The sequence below is a fragment of the Canis lupus genome, chromosome 37 (genome assembly GCF_048164855.1).
Source record: "Canis lupus baileyi chromosome 37, mCanLup2.hap1, whole genome shotgun sequence".
Taxonomy (NCBI): domain Eukaryota; kingdom Metazoa; phylum Chordata; class Mammalia; order Carnivora; family Canidae; genus Canis; species Canis lupus.
Window position 1 is genome coordinate 21,621,645 of NC_132874.1, and position 27,405 is coordinate 21,649,049.

Below are 27,405 nucleotides of genomic sequence, written 5' to 3' on the forward strand. Positions count from 1 at the left end.
TAAAATATTTAATACATTTAAGTACTCAAATATACACAAAAATCTTCCTGGCTAACTTCTTAAAATAATTTTTTGGCTTTTAAAACATATGAATAAATAGGTTAATAAAAATGTTTTAATAAACACAAGGGAAAATCTAGAGACTTCAGATTGAAAAACAATTTATCAAACTTGAAAGAAGTGGCCAAAGCTGTACTTATAGGTCATTTTATAGCCTCATTAAAGAACAAATGAGCTAAGTGTTCAATTCAATAACCCAGGAAGAGAATCCGATAACCTAAATAGGCAGAAGGAAATAAAGAGCAATAAATAAAGTAGATGACAGAGATAGAAAGAGCCAATAAAACTAAAAAGTGGTTCTGAAGGTATATAATCACAGATTCAGTAAGATTTTTTAAAGGTCCGAAGAATATTCTAATATAAAAAACTTTAGACCACAATTGACTTAACAAATGGAAAGCATTACTAATCGATGAGAGCTGATTTTTTAATGGATAATCAAATGGTTCCTCTCCTATCTTAAAAGTCAACAGAAGCCCAGATGATTTTATAGGCAAGTAAGCCCAAATCCTCAAAACAAAAAGTTCAAAGATCCTGCAAATCTTTCAGAATAGAAAAAAAAAAAAAAAGTGAAATTGGTTACCTCTCCTTCCAATGACTATTCCAACACTGATTCTGAAAAGAATTTAACAATGTACATAATATAATACACTGTGACTATGCAAGGTTTAAACCAGAAAGGCAAGGGATAGCTCAACATCAGAAAAGATATTAATATATTTTATCAAAATAGTAAAATGGGGTAAAAATGACAACTTCTAACAAATGCAGAGAACACATTTCAATACAATTCATTAACCATTCACGATTAAAAACTCATAAACTATAAGTAAAAAGAGCTTTAAACAAATTTTTAAAAAGAGTATCTAGCAATTATCTACAGCTTTTACTTAATAAAATTTTATAGGACTTTCAGAATTAGAAATAAAATAAGAATATTGTTAACTTTTTATTTAACCCTCTACTGGATGGTCCTGTCGAATGTAATAAAAGAAAAAGGATAGGCATGAAGGTGAAAACAAAAAAAATGTAACTATCCCTATGCATTAAGATAGGATTACATGTGAATCTAAAAGAACCTACCAATTTTCAAATAATAAGATAGTTGAACGAGGTAAACAGACCTAAAAAGCAGGTATAAATAAATAACCTTTCTGTGCAAGAGTAATAACTAATTTGAAAATATAACTTTAAAAAGTATGCCTTCTAGGAATAAATCCAAGAAAGTCTGTGCAAAACTTTAAAAAAGTCCATAGCATTACTGAAGAACTCGGTGCTCTTGGATCAGATCCCCTCTTGCAGACTTGCGTGAAGCATTCCAGTTAGTGCCTTCCCTCCTGCTTCTGATCCGTTAATTCCCCATTCCTATTAGCTCTTTCCCATCATCACACAACACACTCTAATTTCCCCTATCTTAAAATTAAAAGCAAACTAACTCTGGGGCCCACCTCGCCCTCCTGGTTCCCTTTTCACAAAACTGGTCATGAGAGCTGCCGACAATCATCAATCCCTCCTCTCTCCTCTTCCCTCGTGAGCCCAGGCCAGCCCCTCATCCCCAGGACTCCACCAAAACAGATAGTGTCAAATCCCAACCAATCCTCAGTCCTCAGCTGCAGCATAGAACACACGGGGTCACGCCCTCCTTCTTGAAATGCTCTTCACCTGGCTCCCACCTACTCCCGTTTCTCCTCCCTTCCCGGCCACCCCACTTCTTGGTCTCCTTCCACTGTACCTTCATCTCCCCCAAGCTCTACACACGAATGCTCCCAAGACTGAAGCCTCGCATCTCTTCTCTACCTACACTCTAACACTTGGAGATTCAAAACCATGTATATACACTGGTGTCTCCCCATATCATCCACCCCCAAGCATATGCCCTCACCTCTAAGCTTGTAGAGCCTGCTGCCGCTCAAGCCATCCTCCACCTGCACGTCTATAAGGCATCTCAAACTTAACATGTCTAAACTCCAATTCCCATTTATCCACCACCAGCCCTCACTTCCAAAAAAACCAAAGGTGCACCTTATGTGGTGACACCTGCCTGAATAAATGGCAAATCAAGCCTAAAAACTTGGGTTCTTTCCATTTTTCTTGTCATTCCCTCATATTCAATGTCCAATTCAGGAGTAAATCCTGCTCAGTTCTACCTCCAAAACATGCCCCCAATGCAATCACTGTTCACTTACCCCACCTCCGAGCATTATCCCAGCACCTGGGCTTCAAACTACCATCATCTTTTGCCTGAATCATTCTACCAACCTCCTAAGCAATCTCCCTGCTTCCTACCTGGTCCCCCTACAGTTTCTTCCTTATATAGCATCCAGCACAACCTCTTAAAATTTCTCATTTGATTACATTATTCCTCCAATGGCTTCCCCACCTTAGTAAAACAAAAATAAAACTCAGAACCTTTAGAATACCTACAAAGAGCCTGCACGGATCCCCCCACCACTCTGCCCTCATCTACCATTCTCTCCCACAGTGGCCTCCTGGTTGCCCAGCTCAAACTTCCTAAGCACAAGCCAACAAGGGGGGAGGGGGGGGATTCCTTTGCTTTCAAGACCCTAGTGTCACCATATCAATGAGGCTTTCTCTAACAATTTACATAAAAATAACACACGCCCCAAGCCACCAGCAGTATCCTAATCAGTCTGCCGCCGCCGCCACCACTAGAATATAAGGCCCTTGGGGCAGGGACTTTATCTTTTAGGCCCACTGCTGTATCTCCACTGCCACATATGAATCCACAGGCACGATGCAGCATCAATCCCAACCCCAACATGGTTTCCTGTGTAATTCAACACAATGATTCCAATGTTTAGGTGGAAGAGCACACCATCAAGAGGGACTAAGAAATTTTTCAGAAAAACAGAACAAGATAAAAATATCTGGTAGGGCAAGTTTCCAAGACTTACTATAAACCCATAGTAATCACAACCGTGTGGTGTAATCAAGAAAAGATAAATACGAACTGAAGAAACTGACCCACACGTAAATGAAGCCTTTACATTATGGCAAAGGTGGCAAATGAGTGGGGGAGGGATGGACTATCTAATAGAAGGTGACAATAGATTATCCACATTTTAAAAAGAAATCAGATCGCAATTTCATATCACACATAAAAACAGATGGACCAAAGTTCATCCGACAAATCAGTAAGAAAAGGGCAAACGAAAAATGGACAAATAAGGGAAAAAAGTTTATATAAAATACTACAATTCTTTCCTGTTACTTTCTGTCTTCTACTAAACAGCAGGCACATCAATTCTATTTTCATGGAATAATTGTTATCTGTATAATCCATTCTTCTAACTGTACTTATGCATAGAGATGGCCACAATGGTGGTCCTCTATGGTTCATGGTAGCTGATCTAGGGAAGCAGAGCAAAGAATTTTCTTTCCCTCTTAGACTTCTCTCCCCTCCTTTTCTCAGTAAACATGCATAGGGCCTTCACACACAAACCACAAGTAAGGTTAGGAGACCATGTAAATTCTGACACTATGAAATTCAAAGGACCTGTCTGCCAAGCGGATGTCAGCTGGTTCAAGTACTGACTTTAAAGGCCAAACTCTTATTTCAAAGAGGCAGTTAACACAAAACATTCCCAGAACTTTCTCCTGGTCTAGGACTGCCCTCAGACACAGTCTTTTGAATATCCTCTGTGGCGCCCAATCTTTACTGCCTAAGGGAGAAATGAATTTTGGAATGAACATAATTCAGAACTGTAAGTCTAGTGACTTACATTGCTGATATGCTGTAAATCAAAAGTGGTTGCTCACAAACAGTATGAAGCATCCTAATAAAGAAACCCATCACTCAAGCCTCGGGTGTGTTCCTTCTGCATCTCATGACTCTCCACTTTCTAATTTCCACATGCTAAATCTATGTGGGTCCCTACGGAATCAGTTATACAATGATCAGTGCCACTGGTGACAAAAACCTCACGCTGATTTGACACTGCTCCTTTCTTGTTTCCTGGGAATGTTAATGCTTGCCACCATGCAGGAGTCTTTTAAAGTTTACACTGGACATGTCTTAATACACTATCCAAACCCATCACTTTGTTCTCTTTCTTTAAAAAAGTATCATAGGAAATGTTAAATCATCATTGTTTGTATTCAGCATCTTTGAGGTAACTTCCAAACTCTCTTCCAAAGTGAATACCTGCTTATTTTTTGTGGACAACAATACGGGACAAATGGAATCTCTGATCTTTTCTGTTTTCATCAATGTTTTGTGCTTCACTTGAAATCTTTGAGAACACTCAAAAATTGCTATCCATGATGGAGCATTAAGTTCATTCTCCTTGCAAATTTGTTTAATCTCGTTCAAAGCTTATTCATTTTCTACCCTATATAATTATTATTATTAGGCCCATACAGAAGATTTTCATGCTGCTGGGCATGGGGAACCTACTGGATGACTTTGAAATTACAGGTAATAGTTGAGTTTTCCTGTTATGCTTCCGCAAACTACATCAGAAAATGCCATTCCTTTAGTCACATATGCTCTACATTCTGCTTAATGACCTCGAGTATGGTGACCATGGAAGAAAAGGCAGATTAAGATACTGATGAGGATCCTGTCTATCTTTTATTATGGAGCTACTACCATCATCTGTTAATTTATACTACAAAAAGAGCTTAAGAAACCCTTATAACTTTAGTCCTCATAGCAAGGAAAATGAATGAGTTTTTGTTGGTTAAGGTACAGATGTATGATTTCTTATAGGACGGTAACATCAACAACTTAAAGTAAACCCGAACCACAGAGGTAATGCCTCCTGGACTCAGAGAAGTTTCTATATAGCGTGCTAATGCAAAAGGCCCCCTACACATGCTTAGAGTACTGAGTCACATTATTAGATGCTCATTAAAATTTATTAAATAAAAGATCTTTTAATTTATGCACTCTTCCTATTTATTTATTTATTTAAAGATTTATTTATTTATTCATTCAGAGAGAGAGAGAGACAGGCAGAGACACAGGCAGAGGGAGAAGCGGGCTCCATGCAGGGAGCCTGATGCGGGACTCGATCCCGGGTCTCTAGGATCACACCCTGGGCCAAAGGCAGGCGCTAAACCGCTGAGCCACCGGGGCTGCCCACAATCTTCCTATTTAAAAGGTTTCAAGAGTATTATTTATAAACTCTCTTGAAGAAATCTTTCAAATGCCACTTTTAACAAACACACATCATTTAATGATGTTTACTAGTTTTTTGCCAACATAGACTCAAAAGAGATAAGGAGGGTGAAGACATCTTTCTACATGTTTGTTGCTCTTCTGTGTCTTTACTGATGCTTTATATATGATAGATAAGCAAAAACTTGACTGGATGGCATGTCCTAAATTGATAATGATGTACAGCAGGAGTGAAAAATCCATTTTCAAACAAACCACAGGGAAAGGGGGGGGGGCAAGTAAAGAGAAGCTGAGTCATTTGAAAGTTTATTGTTTTAGAAAGACAGGATTGTACTGTTCACTTGCTTGTTGTTTTTCATTAAGAACAGGAAACTAAACTTTTCTGAAAAGTTCGATTCCACATTATATGGAGTGCAACAGGGTAGTGCTCTCCAACAGGAGGCTGGGTGAGGACAGAGAGGGTGGGCAGGGGGTAGAGACGGCAACTCGCAGTCTCATGCCCTTGTCCCAGAGGTAGAAAAGGCCAAAAATGCAACAGGGGCTAAAGAAAAAAGACAAAGCAATTTGGAAACAAATCTTGGATGGTTAATCGATCCTATCACCATGCTCAATGATAGGAGCTTCTGATCCACATCTCCCGTCAAAGCTGAGAAACCACTGCACATGGCCCTCGGCCACTCTTTCTCTGTAGCTACGAGGTACGGCAGTGTGAACCACTAGAGCTCCCGGCCACAGTGACTCAGAGACGTGCGTGGACCGGGAGGGGGCCAGACCAGGGCTGGCCCAGCAACAAAGTCTGTGGTGCGAGGGTGGATGGTGAGCACAGGCCGCTCTGCCCCCAGATCCCTCCCCTTACCAGGGGAGCTACCCAGGAGGGAAGTACAAGGGAAAAGCAAAAATTCCTGTGCCAAGGTGAGGGCTCTAGCTGACCTCATGTCACCTGGGGAATTATGGGAAGTGGTTCCACTCGATTCAGGGAAGGACAGGAGGACATCCGTCCCCCCAAGGAGCAGAGCAGATAGTCAGCCGTGGCCCTAACAGGCGAGATCTCCTGTGTGTGTGGTAGAAGGACTCTGGAGAAATAGGGCTCACGCTTCTGAGTGTGGAAGGTAGTGCAAAAGCACGTGAAGGATGGAAACGTCCACCCTACTTGTCGTTCCCACCCCAGTCACCGGGGTGTGAGGGGCATCCTGCCTACCACCTCAGAGGGGAAGCAAAGTTCTCAAAGCCTTGGTCACATTAATGTCCTCACTTGCTCCAATCATGTCCCCTTCTCAAGCTCGAAGAACACTCTTCCTCAAGGGGAGGCGTGATCCACGATAGCAAAGGCTTTTTAAGAGCTTACCAACTTCTAAGGCACGTCCCTCTACTGCAACAGAAATCAGTCAAGACAAGGACTCCGGAGTTTCACCTTCTTCGAGTGGGATTATGCATAAAAGAGGCTTGAATTTGAGAACAATCCTTTCTCCACATCTGATCCTTCACTTCATGGTTTTGGTCTCTCTCCCAGGCCATTGTTTGACAAAAGTAGGCCTGCGGCATTGCCGTAAAGCTGTCCACTCGTGACCACAATCTCTTTTCTGTTGGCTTTGATCAGGTTCCTGGGTAAACTGAAATGTGTCTGGTCTTAACACATAACTCCCTCCTGCCAAGGTGGACCGACATACCTTGACAAGATCTCATTCCACAATCTTTTATTTATTTGTTTAAATATTAATTTAGTTCAGTAATCTCTACACCCAATGTGGGGCTCAAACTCACAACCCTAAGAAATGAAGAGTTTCATGCTCCTCCGACTGAGCCAACCAGGAGCCCCTCATTCCACAATCTTTTAAACCCATTCTACAAGATCATTGCAACCTCATCATTTTTAAGCAGTCCTAACCTACAGTTACTTAGGATCATTTCCCTTAGGAATACATTTTTAGATATGTATCTATCTATTTAATCAAGACACTCTCAAAAAGCTCAGTTATCAGCTGAAGCTAGTGGTGTTGAATGATGGCATATAAAATAATTCTGGAGAAAATTTTACTCATGTATACTCTGAGGGAAGAGTACTACAAATCATATTCTAGTTAGCACCCTCTGCCACATACACATGACTCTCCATCCTTAAAAATGATAATAAAATAATCATTTCCCTCTTGCTTTAAGCTCAAAAGCTCATCTGCATCCAAGAGGGAAGTTAGAGCCTGCTTCTCCCTCTGCCTAGGTCTCTGCCTCATCTGTGTGTCTCTCGTGAAAAAATTAAAAATATCTTAAAAATTAAAAAAAAAAAAACCCTTCAGTGGTAGGAATGACTGAAATGAGATTTAAATTTTTTGATTACTCCATTCAAATATTCTCATTTGCATATCACCAAACCAGCTAATAATTCTTCTACCTGGCGTCATCATGAAAGAGAACACAGCAAGCCCTTGCTCCTATGTTGGGTACACACAGCCAGAGGGAGATCAAGAGTTGTATGAAGCAGTAACTGATGATGGCTCATCTCCCCAAAACACCAACCTGATCCAAAATTTTATGGTGAAGTACATACCGGTAAATATGTTTAAGGGACTTAATATCATACCATTTTCTACGGCACACACTGTTAAATTCACAAAGGCTTCAGGTAACATGAGAATTCGAAAACAGGCCAGGCCTGCAGCAGGCAGGCCATTCAATCCCCAACTTCCACCTCCATCTCTTTACTAGGCTATCTGATCTCTTGCTTCTGCTGTTAGGAACACTTGAGTGGAATCTCTGGAAAACATACCATAAAAGTAAACTGAATGTTGCCACTTACATGCCAAAACTTTTAAAAATAATTTTTGACAGCCCTTTTCAACATATGCCTTTCTTTTCATAAGCATGCCTTTCACATGCTCTGGGGACTCAGGAGCTACTTGCTATCCATGACCTGGAGGTGCCATCACCAGCTCAGCTCACAAACAATTTTATTAATGTCAACTCACCTGCCTTAGACAGCTCTTTCCCTTACCAAATATCTGTCCCTAACTTGATAAGGAAGCCAGTGAAGTCCAAGCATATCATGCCTCAAATAAAACAGTCTCCAAGAGAGGCCCAGAGCTGTTTAATGTGTAGGGGGTGTGACACCTTTTTACAGGCCAAGAAGGCTTTTATCTGGTCCTGTTTTCACATATTCTAAATAGCTGAGGCAACCAAATTAGTTACATGTTAAAATAGGAAATGCTTCTGTATGCAGCTCTGTGATTCCCTAAAATTCTAAATACTAAACTACTGATGAAAAATGGGTACATTTTAACCACAGATATTCATATACGCAATCAACATCATTGAGCTTTATCAACAAACACTAGGAAAATATCAACCTCTTAAAAACTTCACACTGCAGAGCCCATTATAAATGAAAATAAGACAAAAAACAAAGGCATTTCCTAAATATATTGTGGTTAACTTCTCCAACTGGAGAGTATTTTTAGACATCTCCCCCATTCCCCAACACTTTTCATCAACAGCTAAACACAAACAGTATGATGAACATTTCAAATGCTCTTTCTAGGAACACAATTTTCTTCCAAATTATTTGTATCAAATTTAGAAATAATTTTCCTACAAAACACAGTGTAGAGTTTTTGTTAAAAAGATCACTAAATGCATAATTTTTACATATATGGTATAATTTCAAACAATGTAACTCCAGACACTGTAATACTTGTATTTTAGCTAAACGTTGGTAATCACTGACTGCTCACCACATTCAGGTCTTCAGATTGAGCACTGCAACAAACCAAAAAATTGCCAAATATAGGGGAAAATATACATACTATTCAATACCTACAGAAAGTAACACTTAAAGTCCAAATTAATAATCAATAGTGCAAAAGAAATGAGTAAATTAGTTACACAGAGTTTGGAGGGGAGGATTCTTGCCAGGTGTGAACTCTAATGAGGTCCTGAATGAAGACTGACACTGAAGCTAGCAAGCTGGAGGACTCACCTATGGGAAAAATGACAACACTAAGGTAGGAAAGGATGGGCTGTGCAGGTGTGGACAAAATAAGCCAACAACTATGGCTTCAGTAGCTCTGACCCACTGAGCAGGCCAATCTCAGGTAAAGAGAAGTTAGAGAAAATATGCTTATAAATCAAGGCTGACAGAACAAAGATGCCTTAGAAGCATTAGTTCTGAAGCTATTACATCAATTTTCATATGTTTTCAGTCCCCTTGAAATCTAGTTTATACTTTATCTGCATTTTCAATATCTTTACGTAAATCTCAAGTGTTGGCTCTAGCCCAATTCATATTACCACAAATTCAAAATCAATAAGGTTTCTTCCAATTCTGGCAAAAAAAAAACCCAAAAAAACAAACAAACAAAAAAAACAGGATTCCAAAAGGGCATTCTCACTACAACATAACTAGATCTTCAATACAGTATATTTCTTAATGTTTAATTGAACTTGCAAGAGGGAAAATACCTGAGTGCCCCATAATTCTCCCCAACCCAACCATAAAGAATGCTTCAATCATAAACGTAGACAAACACCAAAGACTAAGAAAGCAAGCTACAAACTGGGGGTGGAGAGCCCCAGATGATCAGAAGTAAAAAATATAATTGATGAAATTAAAAACTCAATAGGTGGGTTAAATAAGGCACAGTTCATTAATGAACTAGAAGTCAGATGCAAGGAAAAACCCAGAATGCAAACAAAACTAAAACAAGATTGAAATGAGAGGGTTCTTACCCTTTGACAGGGCGGAGAAAATGAAAAGACCTTATAAATACCTACTTGGTGAAATTTCAGAAGTGTATAAAAGAACAGCAGTATTTTATGATAAAATGAATATTTTTAGAACTAATACAGCATAAATTGACAAAAGAAACACAACATATATAACTCTTATTAACAGAAAGTCTCACAGAGAGACACTGCAATAAGTCTAGAGAACACCAAAGTCAAAGAGAGGATCTCAAAAGCAACCAGAGACAGAAGACAGATCTCTTAAATAACTACACCTAGGCTGACAACAACCTCGCCATCATAATGGGAAAGCCAGAAAAGAATGGGATACTATCTTCAAAATGCTTAAAGAAATTAACCAATTAATTGGTTTTATTTAGAATCAATTCTGTTTTCCTAAAATGAAGGAGAATGAAGACATGTCCAGACAAAAAAACTAGACATTTCCACCAATGACCCTTTACTAAAGAAATCTCTAAAGGCTATACCTAAGAAAGGAAAAACTAGTCCCACAAGGAAGTTCCGTAATATAAGAATGATGATCGAAGAAGCTGGTAAAAATACAGGTAAATCTAAACAAATATTGTCTGTACACAATAATAATGTCCTATTTTGTAAAGTTTTGTCTTTTAACAGATGATAATAAACACTGGAAAATAACAGCATGTAAATAAATCTGGAGGGAGGGAATCAAAGTTAAGGGATTCTAAAGTCCTTATGCTGTCAGAAGCGAAGCTAAATTACTGCTTCACTTTTTTTTAAACCGAAATACAGTTAACACATAATGCTACATAAGTTTCAGGTGTACAACATAGTGAGTGGAGAAGCTTACCCCCAAGCATAGATGGCTATCATCTGTCCCCATACAATGCTGTTACATTACCATTGACTATATTCTCTATTCTAGATCTTTCAGCCCCATGACTCATTCATTCCATAACTTGAAGCTTGTATTTCCCACTCCCCTTTGGATTGATTTTAGACTTCATATATGTATAATTTTGAGAACAGCCACTTAAAGAAATAGCACACAACTTCCAAACCCAGTCAAGTTTTTAATATGATTTTACTGTGGACTCTTGTTGAAGCAGAACTGAGTTTGGCAAAAATAACATCAGAGTAGTCAATGAAGGACAGTGAAAGTCAAGTCTTAGGCTCAAAGATCTCAAGAACAATTTCAATACTTGCTTTGGGTCACAGCTCCCTCTGAGAAACAGATGAAAGCTACTGATTCTCTCCCTGAGAAAAACTCTCATAGAGACTTGTACAAATTTTCATACAAATGAGAAAGACTTTTTCCAGACTCCCCAGAGAACACAGGTTCTCCAAGCCTTGCACAGCTTAAAAAGCTAAAGAGAATTAAGTTTGTGTGGGAAACAGTAAAGTTAGAAGTTCTCCTATCCAAGAGTTGAAACCACATATGCAGAGGAGGAACTAAGGCATAATGTTTGGGGGAAGGAGATTCTGGAGGGAGGGGGTCCAGAATGGAGAGTCATTCCTATAATCTACTCTTTGATTAAACCATATTTCAACCATTGTGCAACTATTCCAATATTTAAACTTTGGAAAATAACGACCAGAAAAAAAAAAAAAAAGCCTAGGTTTTAATATTGTAAGCACCAGCCCAACAACCTGATGGACAGGTATGCCATACATTGAAGACAGAAAGCAGACATTACAGCACCCTTAGCTAACTACTGAGTGTTTTTAGAATCCTTCCTGGGATGACTCCGTTAAGACCAGCAACAAAGAGCCTGCAAAAAGGCCTAGTATGGTCCGTGTGGAGTTCTTCTGCTAAGGCAGATCCCAACCCTTCCCAACCTCAACACGCTGCTGTCTCAGTGTCAGAAACACAGACCACTGCAAACCAAAGGCCCCTACTACATCCGCCTGCGTTCCATAAAGAAGCTTTTTGGAAAGACAGGTTCTAGTTTCCACCCAAACATTGAACACTACACTCTCATGGTTTGGGCCCAAGAATCTGTACTTTAAAAGGACCCGAGATGACTCTGTTGCCTCTACAGAACACACACAATATGAAAACTACATCCTGTTCACAAAAATTTGACTCATATTGGCTTTGTGCATCACAGATATACAAAACTGTGAATCAGGACACTGCAAATAAAGTATTTCCTATATACCACTGAAATACCTTTGATGGTTAAAAATCATTACAGAGTATGAAGAACAATGGAATGATTCTTAGATATTATAGCAAAAACAAACAAAAAAAAGATTTATTCTAGTATGCAGGAATTGAAAGCAAATTTGGAGGAAAAGCACATGGGCTGTCTCCACACTGTTGCTTAGGCAAATAAATAAATAGATAAATAATATTCTTTGCAATTCACATTCAAGATGTTAATTTTCAAAATACACATTTGACTTCATTGTCCCACAATCAACTCCAAAAATCAAAACGCTTTTTTCTTATCTCGGTCAATCTTTTAAGAGCCAGCACACCACACAACTGATGCGGGTTTATCTTGACCAACATCCACTGAAGGTCTCTTGATCTTTGTGACTTCCACTTGAATGACCCAAGCAGATTTTATTTATAACTGTGCTTTTGGTCAATGTTCATAAAATTCTTGTGATGCAGAGGCAACAGGAGCAATCATTTCCAAAGTAATAAAAAGAATTCAAAAAGACTTACCTTTCCCTCAAATCCTGATTATCCTTCCAAGCTAATCAACTTTAAGACATTTTCTTATAAGCCAGGTGCAATTTCATCCTTAAAAATTTACTTCCATTTATGATGGACCAGAATATGCATGTATTAGATAAGTTTCTCAAAAGGCCAGGACTAGATCACTGAGATCTTACTAAAATTTAAATTAGCAATTTTAATAGTTCCCAAGGGAAAAGCCCCATATCCACTGAGAAAAAAGGAATTAATATATGCATATAAGGAGAATGCATCTCCATTTTACTACAGCGTGTATTCCTTATTCAGTCCCACATGAACAAAGTCTTATGCTGGTTATGTGACCAGTAGATAAAGTCCTCTTGATTTCAGTTTTCTTTGGTAATAATCCATTTACTTGATGTTCTGAAATACCAAGTATCAAAGGAAAACAGGTTTGGTTTCACGGTTTGAGAGTTTGGTAGCTTTTAAGAATGGAAGAAGATAAAGAAGTTTCCTAGAATAACATAATCACTTAACACTTGGGTATAGAACTTTATCAACTATAAATTGCACTTACGTGCTAATGTCATTCAAGCTTCACGTTTTACTGAAGAGGAGGTTCAGGAGAGAGAGTTACCGAAGACACAGAGTTACTCCCTTCACTATACAGAAGAAAAGAGTGGACCCCACTCTAGACCTGGGATTGGAGCTGGAAGGACTTTCATGACTCCACACTCCACCTCCATTCACCTCAACCTGAGTTCCTGAGTAGCTGGTCATCTAAAGCAGAGGTGAGGAAACAAAGTCCAGCCCATAGATTTTGTGGAACCCGTGGGCTGAGAACGATTTTTACATTTTTAAGTGATTTGATGGGAGGGGGGAGACAAGAATATTTTAGGACATGTAAAAATCACACGAAATTAGAATTTTACTGTCCATCGGCAGTTTTATTGGAAAATGGCACTCATTCGTTTAGGTATCACCTATGGTTGCTTCTGCGCTAGGACAGCAGAGCTGGGGAGTTGCAACAAAGACCGCGTGGACCAAGGAGTCTAAAATATCAACTGTCTGGCCCTTGACATAAAGTCCGTGGACCCCTGATCAACAGGATGCTTGTCTTTTTGTGAAAGTTGAAGTAGTCAGCAGGAGTAAGTAAAAGATCCATCTTTCCTAATCCTAGCTGCTAGAGATACAGGGAGTGAATCCATTCTATCACCAACAGAATGCTCTTCCAATTTTGTAAGGCTGATGCTCCATCCCAGCTCGTTTCCTTATTTTTTATTCACAAACAGAGCTATGCTAGCCACTTTAAACATTTCCTAAGGACCTATTACCATACACAGGCACCATGCTAAGTACTAGATCTCATTTCTTTTAGGTGACAAAACAGAGGCTTAGCAATCAGATTAATTCACACAGCTACTGCAAACCTGTGTTTTTACTATACCAGGTTACATGAAGAAGCAAGACTTTGAACTTCCTCCTTTGTCAATACATCCCTACAGAATTGTAGAGTTTGAGGCCAAATATGAAACTTGTCTTCTGATTTAGACCGAACCAAACAAAACAAGGCAACTGATGTCCCTGACCTTATTACTAATGTACCTTAGTGTTCTCCCCAGCTTTGTTCAAATAGCCTGTTAGACTGTAGTGTTTATTTACAAACGCACATCATTTCCACCTCACAAGTAATACTGCCTCGATTAAAACAATACAATTCTCTATCTTTAGAAACAAAACCAGGCCTCAGGGAGGTGTGTTAGAGTGGTTAAAATATAACAATAACCATCACCTACTGAGTAGTCATTATGGGAACTGTGGAGTATGCTTTATATATGTATTTTTTCATCTAACCTTCACAGTTCTGGGAGGTAAGCACTGATTCCAATTTTGCAGATGAGGAAACCGAGCTCTCAAGGTGATCTACCCAAGGTGACAGGGCTGGAATTCAACAACTAGGTTTTCTGACTCCCAACTTCAGGCTCTCAACCACTATGCAGAACTTTCAAGTATCAACTTTGAATTGTAATAGAGTCACGGAGTCGCAGTGCTGTCTACAAGTAAAGGAGAAGAAGAGAACTTATCCCGGAGAATACGTTATTTACCATCACTTCAGCTCCACTCCTATAACGCTTTTTTTCAAAACTAACCCCAAACCCAGAATCTAAAGGTCAATTGTGCAAGTGTATCATCATTTCTTTGCCATGTACTTATCTCTTCCCCAATCAATGACGAGTACAGGAAGCATCCTCATACCTTCCACCTCCTTATCTCCCTATGGCACCTCTGTAGGGCAGACATTCAACAGGCAGGCTGAATGTGCACAATTTCCAACAAAATATAACTTCTACATGAATCCCGCCAAGCCTCCAGTGACCAGGAAACCTGAAGATATGACTAAAGAAAGAAAGAAATGTAGTTCATACCGCACTGGTGGTAAATGTACGGTCTTCAGGGTCACGTTTATAAACCCTAAGATACAACTCACGTATAAGTTTCTGCCTTCACCCAACTTTCCCTAATGAGATGACTTACACGACTGTGTTTATAATCACAAAAATTAAGAAAGAGTGAGTACTCAGACCTGAACACCAGCACGGAATAACCTGAGGCAGAAACCAGAACCCCTCACATGCATCTCCCCAACCGTATGTCAGCCAGAAAGACCAGCATCTATCTCAGCTACCAGCCTCTGCTTGCGGACCTTTCCCATGCACGACACTTTCCCTCCTAGAAGGGAAACTTCTTGAGGACAGGGCAGGGAGTTTTTTCCCCCCCTTCACATACCCAAACGACCCAAGATAGTATCTTGAATACACCAGTGCACAGCTAATGTGCAAAATGGCTGCAGTGAATAGAACATTCTCAAGCACCAGCTAAGGTACACTGACCACGTACAATGTAAGGGGAGGCAACAATCTTACCATTATGTCTACAGAAAGCAGCCTCCTCCTGAGAACTTTTGCAAACACTTGCTTCCAAAAAGCAACAAAAAGTTGCTAGAAGGCGATCACTGTGGGCAATAGCGTGCCATTCTGTGCCAACAGCAACAGCAACGACACCTACTAGGGCTTGACAGGGACCACGGGGCTCTATTGCTTACAGACGCTTACTTAAGCCCCCCCCCCCCTCGCAGACACCCAGGTCTCTAAACGCATCATAGAGGCGAATCCACGGAGTGCCCACAAGTTCTTAAAGCCCCTTCTGGAGATGCATCCAGACACACCCATAGACAGAAGAGAGAGAGAGAGAGAGAGCCTCCCAAAGCTTAACTCTTAGCAAGTCTACTTTGAAAGACGTCGAGAAGTTAGCACCGAGGCAGCCAAATTTTGTCTAGAGATCCCGACAGATAACTCCAAAACTTGCAAGTTAGAGAGCTGGCGAGCCCATCGTCCTAAGTTAGAGAGCTGTGTGCGTGCGTGTGCGTGCCCGTGTGCCCTTTCTTACTTGCAACGCATCTGCGGGCGCAAATGAATGACGGTGTATCAGCGTTAAATTTAAATTTCCTGGCTCGGGCCACGATGCTAACCTAATTAAAGCATGCGGTCAGCGCTCAGCCCTTGCGGTGCGTTATTTTGCATCGCGACGGAGCCCGGCCAGACAGTTGCACTCTTCCTCTCCGTCCCCCCGTCCCCCCCCCCCCCCACCCCGCAGCCCGCCCCGGGGTCGCCGCGCCCCGGAGGCACACGCTCCCCCAACGCGCTTCAGTACCCGGGCAGGAGAGCCGCCCCCGCACGGCCCGCAGCCCACGCCCCGGGTGCGGGGGGGACCCCGGGGCTTCACGCCCGCCGCCCCCGCCAGCTGCACTTGGGGCTCCGCGGGAGCCGGGGCGCCGGTGCCGGAGCTGCACCCCCCGCCCCCGCCCGCCGCCCGCGGGCGCCCCGGCACTCCGGGAGCCCCCCCTGCCCTGCCCCCCGGGGCGGCGCGGCCCGGGCTCCCTCGGCGCACATTTCCCGTCCAGCAAACTGCGGCCGCGGAGGGGGAGGGGAGGGGCAGGGGCAGGGGCAGGGGCAGGGGGAGGGGGCGAGGCGGGCGCCCGCGGCGGAGCGGGCCGTCGGGCTGGACGCGGACGCGGGCGGGGGCGCGGGCGCGGGCGGGGGCGGCCCGAGGGTCCGGGGGGAGGGGGGAGGGGAGGTACCTCGTACAGCTCCTCGGAAGCCATGGTGGGCGGCGGAGTTGCGGGCGCGCGGGAGGGGCAGGGTCGGGGCGAGGCGCCGCCGCCGCCGCCGGGCGGCCGACACTTTGTTTCAGTTGGGTCCCTGCGTGGCCTGCGCTTCCTGCTCCCGCGCCCGGCGCCCGGAGCTCAGCGCAGGACGAGCCTCTCGCACTCGCGGCCGGTGCGGGCCGGCGGCGGCGGCGGCGGCGGGGTTGTGCGCAGGAGCAGCTGCGCAACGCGCCCTCCGCGCCCCGCGCTCACTCCCCGGCGGGCCGGCTGGGGCTCGGGCTCATCGCGCCCCGCCGCGGGGCCGGGCCGGGCTGGGGCGGGCGCGGCGGCGGTGCACGGCGGCGCGGCTGGCTCCGTGGCTCCCCCTCTCCGGTGTAGTGCAGAAAGCTTCCTACTTGCGACCAAAAAACCTGCCCCGGCTACTGAGCATGCCCAGTGCGGCCGCCCGGGCCCGGCGGAGCCGCGCTCCCGCGCTCCGGGTTTTCGGACCGCCCGCGCGGGCGGGGCGGGGCGGCGGGCGGGGCGCGGCGGCCGCGGGGAGCGGCGGGCTCGGCTCCGGGGCCTGGCGGGCGGGCGGGCGGGCGGGCGGCCGCGGGGAGCCGGGCGGCAGGAAGGGGCGGAGCCGGGCGGGGGCGGGGCCGAGGCGCGGGGGGCGGGGCCGGCGCGGGGGGCGGGGCGGGGCGGGGGCGGGCGCCCGCGGCCCGCGCTGCCCGCCGGCGCGCCCCGACGTGGGAGCGGGGGGCCTCGAGGGTCGCCGAGGACGGCGGCAGTGCCCGGCGGGGCGGGCCCCAAGTTGGGCCGGAGGCCGTGGGGGCGCCGCGCCGGCCTGCAGAGCCCGCCGCCCCGACGGCAGGGGCGCCCCCCGCCCCCCGCTCCCCGCTCCCGGGCGGCGCGGAGCTCCCGCCCCCAGACGCGCGTCCCGGGCCAGGTGGGTCCCCCGCCCTCACACGTGCCCGCCTCCCCCGCGGCGGCCGCCAAGACCCGGAGCCCGAAGCCCGCGCCCCGCCGTGCGGCCCGGAGCGCTCGGGACACGCTCGCCGGGCGGGAGGCCGGGGGTGGGAGCCGGGGCGGTGCGAGGGCGCGGCCGCCGCCTCCCCGCCCGCAGCTTCCCCCACGCCGGGCCTCCCTGTTCCTCTCGGACGGGGAGCGGGGAGGAGGGGCCAGCATCTGGGCTCCCGGGAGGTCTGGGTTCTAATGGAACGAAGCTGTCAGTGGGGGTTCTTCTTGGGGCGGGGGGGGGCAGGCCAGGCCCTCCAGTCCGAGCCGGGCGAGGGGCTGGCCCTTGCTCCACTACAGAGGAGAGATGCGCAACGTGGGGCGGCCCGCCCGGCCACCTGCCAGGGCACACCTGCCGGGCCCGGACGGCTCCCCAGCGGCGCGGAGCCAGCCCGCCCCCCCCCCGCCCCCGCCCCCACAGCCGACAGCGCCAGGCCGCCCTCCCCGACTTCTCCACCTCGTTGCGCGAGCGCGGCCACCCCCGCACCGGGAAGCCACCCCCAGAGCCCACATCTCCCCGAAGGGGGCCACGGCCGGCACCGCGTTCCCGGGGCTCTATCCCGCGCGGGTCCCTAACCGGCCCTCCACCCTGCAGGCTCCTCCCACTACTCTTCTTCCCGTAACCCAATTCGATTGGGCCCCAGACCTACGGTTTGCAGCCGCAGGGCTTCCACAGACCCCGCTGAATTTCCTGCCCTCCCCGCTCCCGGGACGAGCACGAGCGCTTGCCCTTAAGCCACTTAAAGTCGAGTCGCCATCCTCGTCCCGCCCGGCGCCTACCTGCGATCCCCTCCGCCCGGAATGCTCCCTCGCAACCCTAAACTGCAGCTCCGACGTCACCTCCAAAGCGTAACCTTCTGACCTCCAGGGCAGAAATCAGCTGCTCCCTCTCCAGGGGCTCCCGGGGCCCTCGGGCGTGCCCCCCTCGAAGGGCCCATCCATCTCTGCCTGTTTTAACCGTTTCGTCCACTCTGCTCTCCCACCCCCCACTTCTAGACCGTGACCTTCTTTCAGACTTCATCTGCAAATTGGACTCTCCAGCCCCAGCACCATTCTCTCTGCATAAAAAAAAAAAAGTTTTTATTCAATGAGTTGGAATTCTCGTGTTCACGGTGAAGTCTGACATCCAGACGTCCAGCTTCCGTTATCAAATGCTTTGACAACAGAACCACAAATGGCCCACCTCCTCTACCAAATAAGGAACTCTCAAGCTCTGCCCCTTTTTTCTGATGGCTCAAATTCTGCCTCCCCCAAATACTTGCTCCTCTTCCCCGCTTGACGTTGTCATTATTAGGCTCCATCTAATCATGTCTAATCATGTGGCTGTGTCTCTCCAGCCACACAAATAACATCAATGAAAGTTGTAAGCTCCCTGAAGGCAAGGACTAGGACTTCATATATAATCTGTGAAGTCTCAAAGCAATTAGCTCACCTACTTACTCCAAGCGCCCAGATGGTTAAAAGTCACACAAGTGTAAGAAAATATAAATTAAAAAGGGATCCTCAATCTAAAATGAACAGACACAGCTCACACGTAGAAACCCATATGCAATAGGTTGATACAAATATAAACATTTCTTCTTCCCGCCAGGCCACCACCCTAATTACTTGCCACTCTTAGAACAAAATTTGTGAAGCATTCACCAGTGGTCCACCATGTTCTTAATGGTCTGTAATGTTAAATACAGTGTCCCTAAGGTCTCCAGCACTACCACTGTTGCCAAGGGGAAAGGAGAAAGAAACAAGGACAGAAAGACAGCCATACTCAGATATTGAGCTAGTACCCTTAGTGTGTATACAACAATCCTAGTGCTAAGGTGACTTCCGTCAATGTGGAGAAAAAGAGCAAGGGGGAGTTACAGATTTTAAAAAGGTAACTCCAAAAAGCCAATTTACAGGGACCTTTAATCCTGGTGACCTGGATTATTTATGCTGCTATGACTAGTCCACGACAGTAAAAGAACAACCACTGGGTAGAGGTCACCCCCATAACGAAGCGGGGGTAAGCCACTCTCCTAAGCTCAGCTCCAGCTCCCTCTCTCCCAACAATCAGTGGCTTTCCACTGTGAGCAGTACTGAGATACCCAACCAGTGACCGAGAACTTGAGCAAGTTTTCAACTGTCCACTTTGTTACTACTTCTCATCTGCCCTCGGCAGGAAACACCCAACCAGTTTATGGAGTACCATTTTGTTTATGTATGTATTTTACCTCAATTAATTCAAACTGTCTTACTTTTAAGCAAATCTTGCTTTCTTCCTTCATTTTTTTTCAAATCATCAACACTTATCGGTGCTCATAAGAGAAGCAAATATGTCCAAGACCATAGAATGTCTTTGAATTTATACCACCTTTTATGAAATAGTGAAGTCTTACAGTAGTTACCATGACCACGTGTGTGGGTGCTGTGAAAGCACTTTCTCGGTGAATTGAGAATAAAAGTGGAATCACATCCCCAAAACTCATCAAGGGAGATATCGGCATTGTACCAAAAATACATGCAGCCCAATGGGATGTATTAGTAAAATATGTAAACCTTAAGGATTATGGGGGTGGTCAACAAGTGAGCTGACATACACACAGGATTAAAACACACATCTACCGGCAGTAAGCTTCAGCTCTTACCTGACTCGAGCCAGTGGTGGAGACCAACACAAGCCAGTTTACTCCTTTTCCAAATTTATCTGAACAATTGGTAATAGACTATCAGCCCCACTCCAGTGAAGACTCTTCAGATCCAGAGTCGAAGCCATTCCCCGCCTCAGCCGAACAATGGAAAATCTCAAATTGGAGAGTCTCCTCTTTTCCCATTCAACCAACCAACCAACCAACCAACCAACCAGTCACTCCTTCCCTTCTCCCAAGAATCTGCATTTCATCTACATTTGAATTCCAAGGCTACTGAGAACCGGTGGGGGTGGGGCTGGAAAGACAAAAGAAGCCAAAATCTAGCAGCTACTACCCTCAGCCTGAGGCAGGTTAGGTGGCTGTGGAAAAGCTGCTGCTATTGATTCCCTTCATGAATTTTGTAACCCAAAAACATAATCTATCTTGGGTACCTCCTCCAAAACCCCAAACTGAACTGCGTTTTTCATGAAGAAGTGACCTAAGTTTGTTTGTCTGTGCACACTGCAGCCAAAGAAAAATTAAATACCATTCTTGTTATAGAACATTCATTCCACACTTCGGGAAATCCCTATCTCAATCACCTACTCAAAAGAAAGTAAGAAATTTCAAGCCGGAGAAGCAAAAGAGAGAAACAGAGAGAACCAGTCTTAAGATGAATTCAGATGCTAGGCCCTTTTGTGAACTTGGAGCCAAGCAGTTCTTCCTTCTCTAAAAACTTAAATTGGATACCAGTGCCCTTTGTCTTTTCTGGACAACCAGTAATCTCTGATTCCTGGTTTCAGCTCCTGCTTCCTCCCCTAGCCAAACAGTCAATATCCCTATTTCAACGGGCAGCCTCTCCCTCCCTACATCCATCTTGGTCCCGGGTATTATTCTCTCTGGTATCTAATCCAGCTGCCACACTGCTATTTCTTGGCCCAATGCCACCATTTATTTGATCTCTGCCCTAGCGATATCAATCCTGAGACTTCTTCACATTTGATTTCACCAGTTTCCTCTTAGGCTGAGGTACCACCATTGCCCAAACCTCATCAATTCACAATTAAGGGTCATTTTCTTTCTCAACTAGATTTAGTTTCTAACTGCTGTTTGTTTTTCTATTTAGTTAATGGTGATTCTACCCAAAGAATCCTTGTAGTACGTATTTGTTGAACCATCTTTTGATTGAGTCAATCAAGATTGAGAAAGTATTCATTCATAACATTACACATTACCCCACCTTCTGGAAACAGAAAATAACCAAAAGTCATAGAGAGTAAATAGCCTTGAGGTCCTGGCATGACATTCTGGTTGACTTTTTACCAGAGCAGTAACTAATTCATTTTGGATTCTTCAAAATAAGCATCAAATGTGAACGTTCCTTGAATCATTGTGATGAATAATTATGTTTGTCACTCAACCGAAACCATCCCAATAACCTCATTACCTTCTGGACTTTTCTGAAGAGAGAGATTATCAATAAGAGAGAGCCACTAAGCAGGAGATGAGTGTGGACTTTCTGGCTCATAAGGGAAATAGAAACATCAGGCCCACCAAAATCAGTGGAATCCAGAATAAGCCCAGGACCAGAACAGGTAGGGATTGAATCTAAAGCAGAGATAAGAGGTTCAAAATGAATTAAAAAATAAAGCTGGTACCACGAAGCATATGGAACCATGTACTCGTGCTTGCCTTTTTTCAATCACTAGTATTATCTAATGCAAAGGTTTTCAAATTGTGGTCCCCAGACCAGTAGCAACAGACTTACTCTCCACTTGTTAGAAGCACAAATTTTCTACCTACCACCCACCAACAGGCACCCAGAAATCTCTTTAATAAGTCCTCAGGTGATCTTGATGCATGCTAAAGTTTGAGAGGCAGTAGTTTAAAACAGTATTGTTTATTTCTTTGTGGTTATTGTTTTTATCAAGCTACAGATTTGAAAATATTAGTGGATATTTAGATCATTTTAGGAAATCTTGAATAGCATTTTTTAAATGAGACAAAATGGAATGGATAGAATGGAGTGGACTTGAAAAAAGAATCAGAATGCATTCATTACTCCGCTAGGGTGACTATTATTTCCATTATACACACACTTATTTATATATATACATATAAAAATATATGTATATATATACACCTATAAAATATACATACAAATATGTGCATACACATACACACATATACATGCATATTATCACATACTAGATCGTAATGTAAAATTCGTTGCTACATTTTGATTCCAGATCAAAAACTTTGAAAACTAATGTTTGGGAGATGGGTCCCAATTTATGGGCCCCCCACATAATTTTCTCATGGTTGGATTGCTAATAATATATTAATGGTATTGCCAAAGTGCTCTAAAACTATTTTCTTAAATGGTTTAATGATCCCTTTTTTATAGTACAATTTTTTTCTCCATAAATACTACAAAGGTGTTTGGACCAGGTTCTTTTCTGAATTATCACATATTCTAAGAGTAATATATTTTGAACTAATGAGGATTTATAGTATGTATTTTAGGCATTTTCTTTCCAAAGACTATGCATGCATTTCCAAAGACTATTGCTAACAGACTGTGCAAAGTGAATACAGCTTAATTTGGCCAACAGCAACATTAAAAAAATAAATAAACACAAACAAGAAGCTGGGAACTATTATAAGTACTTTACAAATGTTAACCTTTTTAATCCAACGAGCACCTAATAAAAATTATAGCTCATTTGCAAAGAACCCTAAGCATGCCCATCCATTCATAATGTACTTTTTGGAATAGGCACTATTATTGGCCTGATTCCTAGTAAGTGGAGAAACTGAAATTTATACTCAGGCCCAGGTAACTCCAGGGCCTGAGCTTTGAATCATTAAATTAAAGTCATTCATTCACCCTATAAAAATATTTACTGACCACTTATTGTGTGCCAGGCCCCTTGCTAAGCAAGATATACACAATCATCCCTGCTCTCAGGCAGCTAGTAATCTACTGGGATGGATAGACATTAAATTGTCAGGTAGAGGGACCCCTGGGTGGCTCAGCAGTTGAAGATCTACTTTCAGTTTAGGGCGTGATCCCAAGGTCAGGGATTGAGCCCCGCGTCAGACTCCCTGTGAGGAGCCTGCGTCTCGTCTCCCTCTGCCTTTGTCTCTGTGTCTCTCATTTAATAAATATATAAAATCTTTAAAAAAAAATCATCAGATAGAAAGTCTCAATTATAAATCAAGAAAAATGGCAGGGAGCTGTGAGCCCCTGTTACCTGGAGGTGAGTCTGGTCTGCTGCTTCCCCAAAGACAGTGTCCATCACTCCCTGGGTACTCTAGAGATATTTGGATACCAACAAAGCAGGATCATTGAAAAATTATTCTCCAATCATTTGATGCCTTAAGAAAAAGCCATCTAAGTAGCCATTATAGGAGAATCAACAATTCAACTGTCATGTAATTGCTTTATAATTTAGCATTTAAAAAAAATGAAGTATTAAACTTTCAAACTGGCATTAGAGAATACAACAGAAGTCTGTGTACCCACTCCCCAGTTTAAGAAAAATGTTTCTATATTCAAGCCAATACTTGGCAGACTTTTTTGAATAATTTATGGAAGGTAGAAAGTATACTATATTGCATTCAGTATTTAGGGTTTATTTCTTTGTGGTTTTTGTAAACTTTTAAAAATAAATGACTTAGATTTACCGAAAAATTACAAAAATGGTATAGAGACTTCCCAAACACCCCACACTGTTTCCTCTGCTGTTAACCTCTTACATTAGTATGGTACATTTGTCACAATTAATGAGGCCAATACTGATACATTACTATTAACTAAAGTCCTTTATTCAGATTTCCATGCTTTTTACTTGAGGTCTGTTTTCTGGAATCTCATTCAGGATACTCTATTACATTTAGTGATTGTATCTCCTCAGGTTCCTCTTGGCTATGGCAGTTTCTCAGATTTTCCTGTTTTTGATGACCTTGACAGTTTTGACAAGTACTGATTGAATATTTTGTAGACTGACCCTCAACTGGGATTTGCCTGATGTTTTTCTCGACTGGGGTTAGATGTTTTTGAGAGGAAGACCACAGAGGTAAAATGCCTTTCTCATCACATCATATTGAAGGTATGTACTATCAACATGACTTATCACTGTTGATGTTGACCTTGTTTGCCTGGCTAAAGTAGTGTTTGGCAAGTTTCTCCACTGTAAAGTTACTCTCCCCTACCCTCCTTTCTACTCTATACTCTTTGGGTGGGAGTTACAATGGAAAGCCTATATTAAGGAATGAGGAACTATCCTCCTCCTCCTCTTCCTCCTCCTCCTCTTCCTCCTCCTCCTCCTTCCTGAGGGCAGGGTATCTACAAAAATTATTTGGAATTCTGTGCAGGAGATTTGTCAGTTTGTTAATTTATTCAATCATTTCTATTAATATGGACTCATGGAAATTTATTTTATACTTAGGATTACAAACCATACTTCTTTATTTCCTGTGTTACTTTGACTATTCTAGCTTTGGCCATTAGGAGCTCTTTCAGTTGGCTTCTGTGCCCCTTTGACATATTCAGATCATGGGGTTGGGGTGTTAAGTATGTGTGCCTGACCAATTCCTTACTTTCTGACATTATTAGATGCTCCAGGTTCATCTTGTAGATTTTCTGGCCCAGCCATATCTTCAAGTAGCTCTGTTTCCTTTTACTAAAGAATCATCTTAGAAAGCAAGATGTGGTGCTAATGTGCTGATGGCTACTGTGACATCTTAGGTTTTTATTAGATTATCCCTAAACTGGTGAGGTAAAGTCTGAACAAAGAACTAGGTAAAAGAATGGTAGAGATGGTCTCAGCCTGGGATAAGAGCCTGTGGAAAGGTCTAGATGTGTAAGATGCCCATCTTGGAGAATCTGAGAAAAGCTGGTGGGATTGGAATGCAGAGAAGAGGAAGAGGGACATAAAATATGATTAAGAATCAGGTGAGGTTGGTGAGTCATGGCAGTGTCCTTAGTGTCTTAAGTAATAATCAGATCAGTATTTTTAAAAAGCATGGCTCTATGAAGAACAAGTGGTTGGGGCAGACCAGTTAAGGAATTATTGCAGTATTGCATTAATTTTGATACTTTTTTAAGACATCAGATTATTTCAAAATAAATTTCTCATGAATACTTTGCTAATGCTAGGCATGTATTCAGCAGGCCCATAAGGTTATGGACACTGCCTTTAAGATCTACAATGCAACATTAAACAGAAATGGTGAGAGTGGGCATCTTTTCCTGATTTTTATTATAAAGGGAAAGCTTTTACCATTAGAAATGATAACTGCTACAGTGATTTTGTATTCATATTTAACCAGATTAAAGAAGTTCCTTTCTAACACTAATTTTTGAAAAATTTTATTAAATCATGAATGGATATTGAATTTTGTCATCTATTGAAATGATCATAGATTTTATTCCTTCATTTTGTAAACATGTTGACTTACATTACTTATTTTATTATTATTTATTTATTTGTTTGTTTGTTTGTTTATTTTTGTCATTTTTAAAATTTTAAACCAATTTTCCTTTTCTGGAATAAGCCACATTTGGTTTTGATGCATTATCCTTTTTATAAATTGTAATATTTGTTATGATAATATTGTGTTTAGGATGCTTATGAGAAATGTTGGCCTGAAATTTTCCTTTTTTATGCCTTTGTTGGGTTTTGATATCAAGTTTTACATGTCTCATAAAAGGAATTGGTATATACTTCCTCCTTTTCAATTTTTAGTTTGTATGTGAATGCCATTATTTCTTCCTGTATTCTATATGCTTTTGCTTATTTAAGAAAAAAATTTTTTTTTTTTTTTTTTTTTTTTGCTTTTGCTTATAAAACCATCTGGACCTGGAGCACTCTTGTTGGAAGGCTTTAAATTATACATTCAATTTTTTTCTTTTTTTTAACTGAAGCATAATTAACATACTATGTTATATTAGTTTCAGGTGTACAGTATAATAATTCAGGAATTCTGTACATTATTTAGTGCTTATCACAATAAGTGTACTCTTTAATCCTCTTTTATAGATTCAAAATTTTAATGAACAAATAGGTTTCTTTCTATGTCAATTCATCCATTTCATCTAAAGTAATCAAATCTAATGGCATAAAATTATTCAGAAATTTTAGTATGGGTAGGGTCTGTAGTAATGTCCCATTTCTATTTTTCAAATTATGTGTGATTTTTCTTCTTTTTCCTTATCAGTCTTGCCAGAGCTGTATTAATCTATCAGTCTTTTGAAAAAAGCAATTTTGGACATTTTGGTTTTCTGTTTTGCAAGTGTCTTTTATTTCATTATGCTCCTACCATTATTATTTATTTTTTACTTTGGGTTTTAGGTATTGTTATTTTTCTAATTTTTTTACATGACTTTATTGACTTGATCTTTCTTTTCAAATGTATGTATTTAAATCTATAAATTACTCTATATCCCTCACCTCTTGATATTTTCTATTTTCATTATCATTTCTTCAAAATATATTTCTATTTCATTTTGATTTCTTCTATGACCTGTTATTTGATTTCTGGCTTAATTGCATTTTAGTTAAAGAACATGATCTGTAGAAGTTCAGTTCTTTGAAATTTGTTAAGACTTATTTTATGTCCCAGATATCCTAATTTTCTATATGGTACTTCAAAAGACTATATTTTGCAGTTGTTACGTGCAGTGTCATTTATATATAAAAAATATATAATTTATTACATAAGTTATATGATAATCTATAAATTATATATTATTTATATAACACTATATATACATTATATATAATAGTAATATAATAATATAGTATATGTAATAGTAATGTAGTATAGTAATAATATATTTATACATATGAATATACACTATATTTTTATATATGGAGATATATATCCATATATATATTTCAGTTTAATATTTATCCTGTTCTACTATTTATGTTGTTCAAATCATCTGTCAGTTACTGGAACAGATGTGTTAAAAATTCCCAATATAATTGTGAATTTATTTAAGTCTTTTTAGTTCAGTTAGGTTTTACTTTATATATTTTGAAGCTAATAAGTACATACAAGTTTAAACTGTTATATCTAT

The 27,405-nt window shown here is 42.3% G+C and overlaps 1 protein-coding gene across 6 annotated transcripts in view; it reads right to left on the reverse strand.

Moving 5' to 3' along the window:
• The window catches only part of CDYL (chromodomain Y like), a 230,733-nt gene that overhangs the window by 156,229 nt on the left and 47,099 nt on the right, over positions 1 to 27,405 (reverse strand). For 4 of the 6 annotated variants that reach the window (XM_072814000.1, XM_072813999.1, XM_072813995.1 and 1 more), the window contains exon 4: positions 23,573 to 23,632. The exons of 1 other annotated variant lie outside the window; for it this stretch is intronic. In XM_072814000.1, the coding sequence (XP_072670101.1) occupies positions 23,573 to 23,632 (60 nt within the window). Of the gene's footprint in view, positions 1 to 16,686; positions 16,882 to 23,572; positions 23,633 to 27,405 lie in introns of those variants that run through there. One more of the 6 variants, XM_072813997.1, reaches the window with a different exon arrangement.